Source organism: Typopeltis vanoorti, chromosome 23 (assembly GCF_054136105.1).
Source record: "Typopeltis vanoorti isolate ZY-2024b chromosome 23, IOZ_Tvanoo_1.0, whole genome shotgun sequence".
In the NCBI taxonomy this organism is placed as follows: domain Eukaryota; kingdom Metazoa; phylum Arthropoda; class Arachnida; order Uropygi; family Thelyphonidae; genus Typopeltis; species Typopeltis vanoorti.
The window spans coordinates 1,391,828-1,407,042 of record NC_143571.1 but is presented as its reverse complement, the minus strand read 5'-3'; the positions used below and the strand labels follow the sequence as shown (position 1 = coordinate 1,407,042).

Here is a 15,215-nt window from a genome sequence, read left to right as displayed (position 1 = left end):
GAAGGAGCGAAATTGACAGTGATCACATGTCACTTGAAAGCAGATTTGAATTCATATAAAGAACCACGTACTTCAAAATAAAAAAGATAATGAAACAACATCTAATAAACAGTTTAAAATTCACCTCCTAGAACAGGAGAGTATTCGAAACGTATATAAAAGCAAAAAAAGAGATAAAATAAAATCAACTACAAACAATATTGAAATTGATTGGAAAAAATATAAAGGAAACCATACTAAAAGCAGCAGAAGAAAGTTTAGGATATAAATCAAGGAAAAACAAAAATGGCTCAGAACTTGGAATGATGACTTAAAGGAATTAAGGGAAAAACAGGCTTTTAAAATCTATCTGCAAATTGAATCTGCTGATAAAATATAAGAAATTGAGCTGAAGTCTGAAAGCTTTCCAGAAATATACACAGAGAAGACTGGAGTAAATATGTTAAATCATTAGAACAGGATATCACTGGACCACAAAGAACAGGTTTCAAAATTTTCAGACAACGAGAAACAGCAGAAAATGACCAATTGAGAAATAATCAAATTTCCAAAGAGGATTGGATAAAACACTATAAAATATTATGGAATGAAAAACAAGAAATAAAAAACAATGACAAAACTCAAAAAATTGAAGAGATCAATATAGAGGAAGGTACAGAAGAAATAGTAATGGAATAATAAGGGTTCATTTGGAAAACACCGGATCTGGATGGAATGTGTGTTGAGCTCTTTAAATATGCAGACAACAGCTTAAAAGAAAACCTACTTAATCTCTTCATTAATATCGGGAAATATCAAAAGATCCCAAAAGAATGGGACACTGGAGTAGTAATAAATATTCAAAAAAAAGAACCCAAGGACAAATGTGGAAATTACATTACTCTCTTAATAGCAGCATCTAAACTATATGCAAACATCTTAAAGAACAGACTAATTAAATATACAGAAAATTATTTAGAAGAAGAACTGTGTGATTTTTGAAGAGGGAGAGGATGCGCAGATACCTCTTTCACAATGCAGCAGATCCTAGAAAAAAAGAAAAGAATTTAATCTGCTCACTTTTCTTCTATTTATTGACTACGAAAAGGCATATGATAACTTGAACAGAAATCTACTCTGGTAAATATTACAAGACGATAAAATAACTCCTCAAGTAATTAAAGCAATAAAAAATCTATAAAGAGAAGCAAAAATTTGCATCAAATTTGCAGATGAAACATTATCAGAACCTATAACTGTAAATAAAGGAGTAAGACAAGGTTGTGGCTTATCCCCAATCCTATTCAACATTTATATAAACAGAATCCTAAAAGAATGGAAAACAACTGTCAAAGATGAATTAAACTAACAAATAATAAAAAGCTGAATACAATACTTTATGCAGAATGATCAAGTACTAATTTAAAATTCACAAGATAAACTTCAAATTAAATGAAATAGCAAAAAAACTTAAAATGAAAATCTCTGAAACAAAAACAAATGATATGGCAATGCGAGGAAACACCATCCAAAACGTCAAACTTCTGGATGGTGTTTGTCAAAAGACAGGATACTCTGACAGGATAGTATACAGGATACTATGATATCTAAATATAATGAGTGATTAAGCGCACATTATTCAATATGTTATTTCTGAGAACTGTAATTCTGTCAGATCTTGTATTGTTACAGAATTCAAATACTTAGGAAATATAATCTCGCAATACAATACTGATTGACAATTGAAAGCCATATAATAGAATGAATGGTATAATAAAAGAAATTTTGGAAAACAAATGACTAAAGAAATTCAATTAAGATTACATAATATGACCTCTAAACCATATCTCACATTTGGAAGTGAAACTTGGATTCTAAAACAAAGAAACAGACAAAGATTAGAAGCAGCACAGATGGAGTTTCTAAGACCTGGGACTCACTAGCTTAGATAAAAAGAAAAACTTAGAAATAAGAGAACGATTAGATACAAAAAACATCGTTCAAGAAATAGAAGAATACCAGCAAAATTGGCTACACCACATAGAAAGGATGAATAACAATAGGATTCCCAAACTAGCATATAAATATAAACCTACAGGAAGAAGAGACCGCGGACGTCCAAGACTAAGATGGAAAGGCCAACTTCATCTGCAGAGCAGGAACAAGACATAAAAAACCTAATATATATACACCACGTCTTGAGGAACACAGACGTGACATCTCCTAAGTAGAGCACGAGCGACCGCCCTTTCCAGTCATGTTATTTTCTCCGCCAACTCCAACCTCGAAGAACGTCAACACCAAGTTGATTGGGACCGCACAACCAATTTATATATATGAAAGGATGAATTTGAAAGACGAATTATAGAATCCAAAGAAATAGTTCCGGACCCTTTACACATGAACAACAATTTGAGATACAATTTGCCTGATTCCCATAGCGCAGTAATCCAGTACTGGCACTCTAAAATTAGCACACGTTTAAATCATGCTAACAATAGCACGCGGTAACCTATTCAAATATGACTGTTACAATTCTACTTTTCATTAAGCTGGAAAGTCCATGTTTTTTACCTTGTTAGTTTTGTAAGGTTTGTGTTATTTCTTACTCACCTGAAGAAGTCGGGACACCGATGAAACTAGTCGTGATTCATTAAAGTTTTTTGTGTAATAATTTTTCCGGTTATAGTCAGTTAAATATTAATTTTGTAAATGTACACATCCCGAGTCAATCCTAATAACTATATTGTATATATATATATATATATATATATATATATATATATATATATATATATATATATATATATATATATATATATATATATTTTTTTTTTTTTTATATTTTTTTTATTCAATCAGTCACTTTTAAGGGTGGCTCAAGAATTTTAGAACTTAGGAATTTTAGAGTAACTTGAACTGATCGTGAAAACAGATTTATTTAACGTAATATAAAAATGCACAAAACTGTACAGTACCACTTAAGTTAAGCTCTATAAGCCAAAACACTTCAGTGGTACTGAAGATCGGTTCTAGTTACTCTAAAATTCCTGTCTTTGTATCTAAATAACTAAATTACGTCTCTAAATAACGCCAATGTTCATTTGTTGGAAGAAAAAAAATGGGCTCGAACCCGGCTATGATACAGCCTTTTTATAGCTCCATATAACTGCTTTCCAAAGATCAATTACTCTCTCATACAAATGTAGTAGGGCTTTTTATCCAGCAAATCATGGAAACCAAATACAAGTAAAAATAGCTTAATAACTTTAATAACTTATTTGAGTCGAACTTAAATACCAACTGACCTCATTTACCACCTCCTTAGGATGTTATCCTTTTTGCTTGTTCGACCAGGAAATTCTTTGGTAAAATCATCATGATTATCATCATCAAATTCCTGAGAGGTACCGTTAAGTAGCATAGAGGATACTCTGATAGCATAATGAGTGATTAAGCGCACATTATTAAATATGTTATTTCTGAGAACTGTAATTCTGTCAGATCTTATATTGTTTTCTATGGAAATTCTAGCAACAGTTCACCGATCTTAAATGTTGACCCTTTCCTAACATACTGGTATCAAAACATTCTGGTGCTGGACTGGTTCGTCGAGTGGTTAGCATACCCGCTCTCCCTCTAACAGGTCGCGTGTTTGAATACTGCCGTGGACATCTATGTTTGTGAATTGTCTTTAGGTGGCAGGTGAATTTCATCGTCCGGTGTGAGACCGCCGTCCCGCACTTGGATTTGGTCTCATTTGGAAGGCCTAAAGTGGGTTGAAAAAGTTCCATGTTTGGTCTTTAGATCAGGGTTTAGATCGGATTTGTAAAAAATAAACAAAAATTACAATATATAATTACACAAAAAATAATAAACATATAATAAATAGTAAATAATATACAATATATAATTAGGGAAAAATCATCACTTTTGAAAACCTATTCTCGATCACCAGAACATGTTTTAGAAATGCTTCAGCTGCAATGATCAGAAATACGTGCATGTTCGTAAGATACAATACAACATCACATATATTTCGCAACCCATATCACCTCCAGAAAGAATAGAAAAATATGCCAACTGGGGAGAAGTAAGCCAGCTTGGTCAGCCTAGTGGTCAGCGAATCCACTCTAAATCCAAGAGGCTGCGGTTTCGGAATCCTGCCATGGGTAAGGATATTTGTGATTGTTCTACACCAGTTTAGATATTTTTCTTAAATTCTCTTTTTATTAGATCGTGAAAACAGATTTATTTAACGTAATAATTTACGGATTTTAATATAAGGATTTTGTAGATTATGTTTCTATTTTTTATTTCATTTTATTTTATTTTATTTTACACAGATTTGTGCCCTCATCAGGTGTCTACGATTTCATCAACGATGTAGATCCAATACTGTTAGCTAAATCATTAGCACACATAAAGTGGGATGGACTTATTCCTCCTTTTGAGAAGTAAGTCTTGTCGATAATTCTGTCAAATATCAATATATTGTTACTAGTCTTCTTTACTGAAGCTCTCTTAATTCAATCAATTATTTGGATCAATGAAATAGTAATAGTAGTTAAATATATTTAGATATGCAAATAGGTATTCTAAATATCACATATTATTCCTTTTAATGCTTCTTTTTTATTTTTTTAAAATTATTTTTAGAGTCAAAGAACTTCAAAATTTATACGAACAGGCAGGAATGTACATGGGAACAATATCTGTGGACAATGAAGACCGTGAAATGTATCTCTGGGGTACCAGACAACATTTCTTGGGTAAATATTTCAATAATTTCATTTAATACATGTTGTAGATATATTCTTAATTTAAAAATTATAAGCACTCTTAGAAACGCTTCTCGGACAGCCATTAAATTGCCATATTATGAGTATCTCATATACACAATCCTACCTTTTCTGATTACAGAAAACGAATATGTGAATATACAATATGCAAACTTTATGTCCTATAAATGAGATCAACTGTTCTCTATGAAGTAACTTTTATTCTTTATGTCGAGCTATTTATCTCTCTATTAAGAGAGATCTCCAGTGAGACAGACACTCATCGAGGGAGACCACATACTACACCCGCCAGCTATCATACTTAATCTTGAATTCATTCACACTGCTTGCACTCACAACATCCAATGGCAGTCCATTCCAACCACGCACCAATCTATGAAAGAAAAATATAGCCGTCACCCCTTCTTAGCGACCTTCATTCTTAGCTTCCAAGGATGCCCTCTCGTCCTTTCCACACCCTCCTTAAACTGAAAAATTTCATCAATTGAAATCCTTTCAAAAGTTTCAGCCCACGTGCTGATATCTCATCAGTCCCTATTGCTGAATTCGTATTCAATTTGTGCAACATCTCTAATACCTCGGCCTCACACACCTGCGTTTCTTCATCTAGTGAAAAAGTACCAATCAGCTCAATGTTGTGTATACCAGGTTGACAGCTTTTAAAAAAAATGAGCACTCATTAACTGAACAACCTCTTCTGCATCTGAAACCATCAAGCGATCAAGGATTTCGAAGTGTTTTTTTTTTCATATTCATTCTTTTTTTTACTTGCAGCATATCGATAGAGTTCTCGTCGGTTGTCTTCAGCACGCAGAGCCAGTTTCTTCTCTTACTCAAACTTTGCTTTCCGTACAACAGTTGTGACTATTCTAGCTTGCTGCTTATAACGGTCGACATCCTTATGCACACGGTATTCCTTCCACATCGTCCTTTTCTTACGAGTCTCTTCCTTAATAAGATTACACATCCATTTCACTCCTACTCTATTTATTCTTTGAATTCTAGGAACACATTCATATCGCATCATTTAAGTATTGTTTAAATGCTTCCCGTGAAACGTCGGTATTCTTTCCAGCGATCCCATTCCACTGAACTCAGTATACTCCTCAGTTGGTCATAATTTCCTGCTTTGTAGTTCAGAATATAACCTTTTCTGAATGGAACATTCATAATCTTAGTAATTTCCCGAGTGAGTATCGCATAATCACTGTCACCAACCGGTGGCAGAATATTTACGTCTTTAACTGACATGCCCTCTGACACCATAATCAAAACTAACACTCTTTGACCTCGAGTTTCTTCTGTCACATGAAGCTTGAGGAAGTTGTCCATCAACGGGTGAATAAATGCATTTTCGTTTTTCTCATGAGATTTTACTGCTGCCCAATAAATATTTGGATAATTAAAGTCTTCAATTATGATTACTCTTTTAGCGCTCATCGTTCCTATTTGGTGATGCATTTCTTCATTACTAGCAACCAATCCACCAGGTCTGTAACAGCACCCTGCTATGTAATTGACACTGTTAGATTCCGTCCCACACCAGATGACTTCAAACTCGGTGTCACATTAAATATTGCTAATCGTAGTACTACAATCATTGGTCTCAACTCTAACGAGATTGAAGTCATCCGATATCATTAGCAGCAAGCGACCTCCTCTCCTGTCCTCTCTATCCTTATTAAAACACTGTATCCTTCACGCTCGATACCATTTAGTAGGTCTCATTCTGATAGCCAGGTCTCACTAATAGCCAGGTCCTCCGATTATAATTTAGTTTCTCTGACTCTCTGTGTTAGGTCTCATACCAATAATTAGTTTTTCTAGACTCCTTAATACCAAAAGCATTCATGTGTAGGTCGTCCCTCTTATACAAATCCAATCGTCCTTCAAACTCACTCCAAGCATCCAAAAACTCACGTCCATTCCTTCTACACAGCCTACTCATTGAATCGTTTGCAATTATAGCCCTTCCTCTTAATTTATTTTTCATAGTGAGGTAAAATACTGACGCTTTTCACTTTTTCACTCCTCATTTTTGCCTATATACGACTAGGTAAGTATAAAATACTGACTTACAGTATCTGACGACCCTTGAAAATGAAGATTACCTTATCTCGCCGCCAGATCCTAGAGAACCTGTTCAGAGATGAGTGCAGAAGCAGCCATTTCTATAATAGCTTTCACGACTTGAAGAATGTTAAATGAGATGAATTATGCCCGATTAATTGCAGTCTACAAGACTTTATTAACAACGAATTCACATTACCGATTGACAATAAAAAAAAGCATACAGAATCTGGACTATTGAGCAAAAGGACATTGCTTCTATTGAACAACGAACTGGAGGTGGCACTAAAATTACATCAAAATGCTTTTCGTGGTAGGCATTTGGGCTGCTGACCATTATGTTCAGAGTTGATGACTGCCGAGTCCTACATTAATGTTATGAATTGATGTTCATATAGACCTTTCAACACGAGGTAATATACATTGCTTTGGACGTTGTGGTGCCAACATAGAGTCAAGTCATAAATACCAAAGAATATCTCTCAGGTGAACAGGAATGCAGAATTAGTTCATGGAAAAGACCTCCCTCTTCATTAGTGGAGTTTTACTGATGCCTTAAAGGAGTGAATAACAGTACAAAGAACCTTTCAACAGAAATTAGTATAAACTTTCCAGTGACCAGAAATTAGTATAAACTTTCCAGTGACCGGTCCTTGTGCAACCCTGAGGAAATTGGATTTTTTTAGCGTTGCCAGAAGAAAACCACTTTATATATTTGCTTTTAATCGCCGATTAGAGCAAGATTTTTAGGCCTTCTTTTCAGCGGTCTTAATTAGTCGATGTTCGGTACAGAACAATAAGGTTTTCTCCCTGAAAATAATTGAGTTCAATGGTTATTTTCTTGAGAAACTCAAGAAATGAAGAGATCAACAACTGAACTCACATTATTTCAGCAAGTGATGTACACTGTTAGGATTCGGAACTAGCATATAGTGATGTACTCTCTTCTCCAGATGCTTATGAAAATCATTGATAACCTTGTGTCAGCTCTCAATGACGAGGGTAATTGTGCATCATCATCATAGCCATTGATCGTCCACTGCTGAGCAGAGACCTCCCTCGTCCTGTATTCAGTTCTATTGGTTCCTATAGCTTTCTTTCCATCTCTGGGATACTGTTCGGATATCAATGGCCACGTTTGAAGGTTACGTTTAGCAATATGTCCTTCCCACTGCCATTTAGGTCCTTTAATATTTGTTAGTGTCTCTCACATTAGTTTGAACTCTGACCCAGGTTCTTTCAATCTTGAACTCAATCTTTTCATTTTTCTAAGAGTATTCATCAACTTGTCAGTAGATTTGATATAGTCCAAGTATCATGTGGACGTGAAACTTTAGGTTTCACTTCCATAATTTATTATACCCAAGGTAAAATACTTTCTATACTTTCTACATATATATATATATATATATATATATATATATATATATAATTTTATGCACCTTACTAAAAAAACATAACGCAAATGCTTGCCATTATTAAAGGTAATGAACTGGCATTAGATTGCCATTTCATCATCTCTCATTGTTTTCTTCAATTGTTATCAATGTTAGCATATTCTGGGTTTGCTTTTCATAAGCATTTAGATAGAGCACAACGTTGTCCAGTTCAAAGAGAACAATAAATTAATTCTTAAGATTTCTTTTTAAATATTGTTTTAAAATAATAATAGTGAATATATTATTTTCGAATTGTCCCTGTTCAGCATTCTCAACACGCGTTCTATTGGGTGGAATATCTTAATTTTCCAGAATTAGTGATATAATGGGATGACCTTGTGATACGGAAAAATTTTCTAAGCGCCAAATTATGCCAAATATACTACTGAATATCATCATTGCATTTACAGAAACAGATCTCGAGTAGAATTTTATTAGATTTCATGATCTTAAAATTTTGAAATTATTTCCGCTGAAAGTTGATTATTAAATAAGGTGATCATCAGTATGTTTTGCTACTGATGCTATTTAAATTACAAAAAATGTACATATCTTATCTTATTATTAAGTCAAATTGGGAAGAGATTCTTTGTGTAGTAGTGTAAAACATGAAGGCATATTACAGGCTTTGATATCTTGTAAATCTTCAGATATTAGAGAATCTGAATGCAAATACAGATGTCTGATGGAATGGAATATCTGCTCGCGTTTTAAGAGAATAGAATGTGCAGAGTCCCAAGAGAGTGGAAGGAGGTCAAAATAATTCCTTGCATAAAGTAGGATCAAAGTCTGTGGTAAAAAATTATGAACCAAACAGTAGCTCAGGAGCGGTCGTAAAAGTACTGGAAAAGTTGGTCAAAAAGAGAATTCAGGAATGGATGGATAAGAATGTGTTACTCTGTGATGGCAGAACTTTGTGAAGGTCGTAATGTCTTTTTTATAATAGTATAATAGAGTGACCGCTAAGTTGGATAAAAGGAATGGCTTCATGATGATATTGCTGGATTTTGCAAAGGAATTTGATAGGATACCAGGTGGAAATGAGGATGGATATGTAACATGTGATATGGATAAAAGGGTGGCTGATGGAAACATACCAAAAACAATTATGGAAGAGCAGAATCCAGGAGAAGACAGTCGATTAGTGGTCTGCCGCAGGGCTCTTTGTTTGGCCCACTGCTGTTTAATTTGTACATAAATGCTATAGGAAATAACTTGAAAGGAAATACTGTTTGCAGTTGTTTGCTGATGATACGAAATTAGGTAGAGTAACAGTTACTCTCCCCCGATGTGGAGAGTCCAGGATAACTTAAATAAGCTGTCAGTATGGACAAAAGTTAATGGATGTCAGTCTAATGTGGAGAAATGCAAAGTTATGCATTTTGGGATAAATATATTACAAGTCCCGTGTCACATTGATGGTACTCAAGGAAATAGATGAAGCCAGAGATATAGGTGGGGGGGGGGTAGACAAAGAGTTAAAATTTAGGGGACATATTGCTAAGGTTGTTAATGTAGCCCATAAAATTACTTGGCTATTGAAGAACCCATTAACAAGTACAAATAAATGGAACTAGAATACCCATTTATAAAGTCTTAATGCGATCGCATATGGATTACTGTTCTTAGTTCTAGTTATCTGGGTTTATTGGGGATTGAGAAGTGGTGAGGAAGAGACACAGAAGATCCAAACCATCACGTGGTATATGAAATGCTCCCTGTGAGGATGGATTGAGATTGCGAAAGTTTGTTGACAGGCGAAAAGGGGGGGATATGATAGAAACATTTAAATTCCTTAAAGGAGTTTATAGGATTGATGCAGGGGAAATTTAGTATAACCAGGTTTCCCCAGTATAGTTTCCCCAGTTTAGTTTAGTATAGTTTCCCCAGTTTAGTTTAGTATAGTTTCCCCAGGTTTCCCTAGTTTAGTTTCCTCAGTATAGCCAAGTTCTGAAACTTGGCTATACCGGGGAAAAACAAAAGGTTATTCCTGAAATTTGGGAAACAGTGTTCGCAACGGCGTGAAAACAAAATTTTTCACTTGGAGAATAATGAATAGATGGAATGCGTAGCGGAGGCAGTTGTGAGCGCTTTGTTTGTTACTGGTTTCAAGGACAAGTACCATAGATATTGTGTTGATAACGTTGGTCGCCCACGATGATTCTTAGGACTCCATGAAGGTGCCGTGCAATAATAATAATAATAATAATAATAATAATAATAATAATAATAATAATAATAATCCCCCCCTCCCAGAAGGAACACCACGGCCTTGTCGTGGCGGTGGAGCTTACGTGCTTCAGTGATGTTGAGAGCTATTCTGGCGGAAGCATAGCTGCCAGCAGGGTCACCCTTGTCAGAAAGGTTTCAACTGTGAAGCCAGACTAACAGTGTCCCATCCCTCATCTTAATGGAGAGAAGTAAGAAGAGATCCATACCAGATCAGTCGACGCATGGGTCATCAAGGACTGCGTCAGATGTTGGGAATCTTGGCCATCCGGCGACAAGTGGGCTAAAGGACCCAACTCTCTTTGCTAGGCAATCAGAGCAGGAAGCTAAAAAGCGACTGGATGAAACTAAACGTAAAAAAATGGACTGCAGAAGAAAACAGAGAAGTTATGAAATGTTTTTACAGATCAACACCAGAAAAACAAGGTTTTAGAAAGCGTATGCATTTAATTTGGAAACAAAAATTCCCAGAATCTGCAATAACAGAACAAAGACTTATGGAACAAAGGAATTTCATTTTCCGTAACAAACTATTTATTGAACTCGAGCTGCAAGATTTACGTAATAAACCAACAACTCCACTAACAGCAAATCATCAGGAGGTAGCCATATCAAATTTTGGAATTCAATTCAGTAAACATTAAGCTGACGACATACCTTGACACAAGTGCAGTGTAAAATGAAGTCAGCGATATTGGAACATATGAACTCCATAAATGACCGTATAAGACTACTATTATTAAAAGCTTTATTTATAAGCTGGGATTTATTATGTAAATCTCAGCTAAAACAGCTCCTTTTACACGCAAATGCTGTGATTAAAACCATCACAACCAACAGCATAAAGAAAACAAATCAGCTCCTATACTGCACAACCTATATCATTACAGTGAAGCTTGGTTGCAAAGAGCAAGAGAAAAAGCCGAGGATGAAACGATCTGCACTATGGAAAATCCAGTTGGATCGAAAAGTCAACAAACGTCGAGCTGATTTGAACAACTTAAAGAGTTTTAATGGACGGCTGAAAAATAATAACATCAAAAACAAACTGATTAACACCTATAATTTGGCCAACAAAACAATTGCTGAAGTTACTGAACAGCTAAAACAAAGTATTTGCATAGGAAATTAAAAGATATGAAGCAGGAATCAACAAAATATGCGATTTCGACAGAATCATCGCCAGTTCTTTCAGTCTGTCCAGAGAAATACAAATGCAAACAATCATTCGCCAGAAAAAGAAGAAACACTCAAATTTTGTAAGACAATCTGGGATAATCCTATTGAACACAATAAAGATGTCTCATGGATTAAGGAAATAGAATCGGTTATGAAACAAAAACAAATGCAAAATGTTATTATCAATAAAGAAATGGTCAGCGCACAAGCTAGAAAATTAAAAAATACTGGAGTGCCCTTGGCAAAGACGAACTCCATGGATTTTGGTTAAAACATCTAACCAGTCTATATGATCGAATGGCAGAACAATTTAATTATTTGTTGCAGTCAGGTTCAGTGGAAGACTGGATGATATCTGGATCCTTATCCTTCATGAAGGATTAGGGTGCAGACCCAAGTAAACATCGTCCAATAACATGCCTACCAATTATGCTTAAGATGTTCACTGCAATCATACAAAATTCCATATACCACTAATCATCAGATAATCAGATTTATCCGATTGAACAAAAAAGGTAATTTTCAAAAATCCAGAGGAATAAAAGACTAGATCCTTATTAATAAAATGATTCTCAGAAATTCAAAAAGACGAAAAACGAACTTAAAGATGGCATGGATAGACTACGAGAAAGCATTCGTTTCCCTCCAACACTTCGTGATCCTAAAATTACTACAAATATTTGGAATTAGCAAAACCATATGTTCCTTTCTGGCTGCTGCTATGAAATCATGGAAAACAACCTTTAATAGTGAATAAATAATGATTCGGAGATATTAGCATTAAACGTGAAATTTTACAAGGTGATTCCTTGTCACCATTGCTCTTCAACATTCCTTTGATAACTTTATCTATGATTCCGAAAAAAACAAAACTTGGATATGAAAGTCCTAAATGTAATATTAAAATTTCTCATGTATTGTTTATGAATGACTTGTTATATGGAAAATCGGCCCAGCAAATAGACTCTTTACTGAACACAGTTCGTATTTTCAGTCAGAACATCAAAATATAATTTGGTTTAGATAAATTTTATCTATTAAACGAGGAACAATTAATGACGCTAGCAATTTTAATTTTGATCAAGAAAAATATATAAAAGCAACTTCAGCTGACGAACATTATAAATACCTAGGAAAATTAGAAGCCAATGATATTCTCCACTCGACAGTTAAACAGCAGGCAGCAGAAGAATACACCAAAAGAGAAATATTCTGAAAACAAAACTAAATGGATTAAACACAATTAAAGCAATGAATTCTTGGGCTATACCAGTGATAAGATACACAGCTGGCATAATAGCGTGGACAAAAGAAGACCTGGACAAACTAGACCGAAAACTAGAAAAGTAACGACTACATCATCCATTGCATCCACGAAGTGATGTTGACCCGTTCTACCTATCGCGAAGAATAGTTGGATGGGGTCTGCTGCAAGTGAGACAGACTGTGGAAGAAGAAGAACTTAGCTTAAGAAGTTATATCGACAATAGCTGTGAGCAAATGCTTCAAGCAGTTACACAACAGGGTCTTCTGAAAGCAACAGGAAACAAAAACGATTAAAAAATGGAACAGCAAAAGAACCGATAAGTGCGCTGGAAAAATAAACTCTTGCATGGCCAATTTCTTCGAAATGCTGAGGACAAAATTGACGTGAACAAGACATGGCAATGTCTACAATACGGATATATTAAGAAAGAAACAGAACGATTTATTCTAGCAACTGAAGAACAAGCATTACAAACTAATACAATGAAAGAAAAAATTTGGAATATCAATAATAACAGCAAATGCAGATTATGCGATCAGAAAGATGAGACAGTAGAACATCTAATCAGTGCCTGCAGCAAAATAGCTCAAAATGACTATAAATACCGCCATGATGAAGTGGCCAAAATAATTCATTGGCATTTATGCAAAAAATATGGCTTTCCTACTTTTGATAACTGGTGGCAGCATAAAATAGAAACAGTACTGAAAAACGAAACAGCAAAAATTCTCTGCGACTTTCAAATAAAAACTGATCAGCATTTGGAACACAATAGACTTCGCATTACAATTAATGAACATCGATAGGTTTGGAGTATTGATATCGCATTACACAGTGATAATAACATTAACAACAAAGAATAACTGAAAAAAAAAAACTAAATATCGAGATCTGGCAATCGAGGTTGGCAGGCTGTGGCTTAAACACACTAAAGTTACCCCAATAGTTATTGGTGCACCTGGCGCCGTTTAAAAGAAGTTATCCAACTATTTACAGCAATTAAGCATCAACGAACTTACCCCATATGACCTACAAAAATCAGCATTACTTGGAACAGTCCATATTTTACGACGCTACCTGACGGACTATTCTTAGATTCTTGGGTAGAATCTGAATTGTTCTGAATCACCAGTTGAATTGTTGTTTAAATAATGTTGTTTAAATCTTGTTTTGACTGTGTATCAATTATGTGAATAATAATAATAATAATAATAATAATAATAATAATAATAATAATAATAATAATTTTTTATTTATTTATTTTTTTTTTTTAATTTATTTTTATTTTTATTTTTTTTATTTTTTTATTTTTTTATAAACGACTTATTTATTTTTACAATGAAAATGATAAGGTATCACAATGATATCACACAGAGTATCTGCACACACACAATGAAAAATATTATCTTTTCTGTACAGTACGAAAATTCGATATACAAAATGCAGGGTACATTTTATAAATATGAATATACATTTTTTTAAACTAGCTAAATATGGATTGGCACCAATGTGCACACAATTCACGATACAATGCAGTTATGCAGCATACACACACAATTCAATAATAATAATAATAATAATAATTATTATTATTATTATTATTTTTTTTTTTTTACATTTTATTGTCTCAGTATAAGTTACATACAATAATAATATTTACAGTATTTACAATAAGGATTATACAGAATTTTTTTTATTTTATTATTTTTATTATTTTTTATTTATTTATTTATTTATTTTATTTTATTTTTTTTATGTCTCAGATGAATTGCATACATTGTTGCTGTAGTAATTATATGTATATAATATTTATAACGCATTACAAGTGTGTATAACAGATACTTGCAAGTTAGTAATTTTCTTCCTCGAAGCTTAGCAGAGCTTATCTGAGGAAGATAATAGATGACAGAGTGTGGTGGTTTCATGGTTGGGTTCCTATAGTGGTCACAAGCCAGGTGTTGATTTTACTGTTTGTTGGTACGTACTTGAAAGACTTCGACTGCTATTACTGTTTAACTTTTTTTTTTTTTTTTTTTTGTGCAAATAGGGTTGGATTTAGACATGGTGTATTTGTTTCTTTGTGTTCTTGTAGTGGTAGTTTTTTGAGAGGGGGGGGTGTCGTGGTTTGTGTGTGTGTGTGTATGTGTGGTGGGGGAGAGAGAAACGGGAATTGCTCTAATTTTCATTCTCGCTATAATATTTATATAGTGCCTGTTTCAGCTCTCTGTATGTTCCTAGGTTTCTGTTGGC

At 34.2% G+C, this 15,215-nt stretch overlaps 1 protein-coding gene across 2 annotated transcripts in view; it reads left to right on the top strand.

The window, feature by feature from the left end:
* Positions 1-15,215, top strand: part of LOC150093566 (uncharacterized) — a 125,313-nt gene that overhangs the window by 17,833 nt on the left and 92,265 nt on the right. For both annotated transcript variants that reach the window (XM_090412882.1, XM_090412883.1), the window contains 2 exons: positions 4,326-4,436; positions 4,639-4,751. In XM_090412882.1, coding sequence (XP_090269008.1) covers positions 4,326-4,436; positions 4,639-4,751 — 224 coding nt within the window. The remainder of the gene's footprint in view (positions 1-4,325; positions 4,437-4,638; positions 4,752-15,215) is intronic.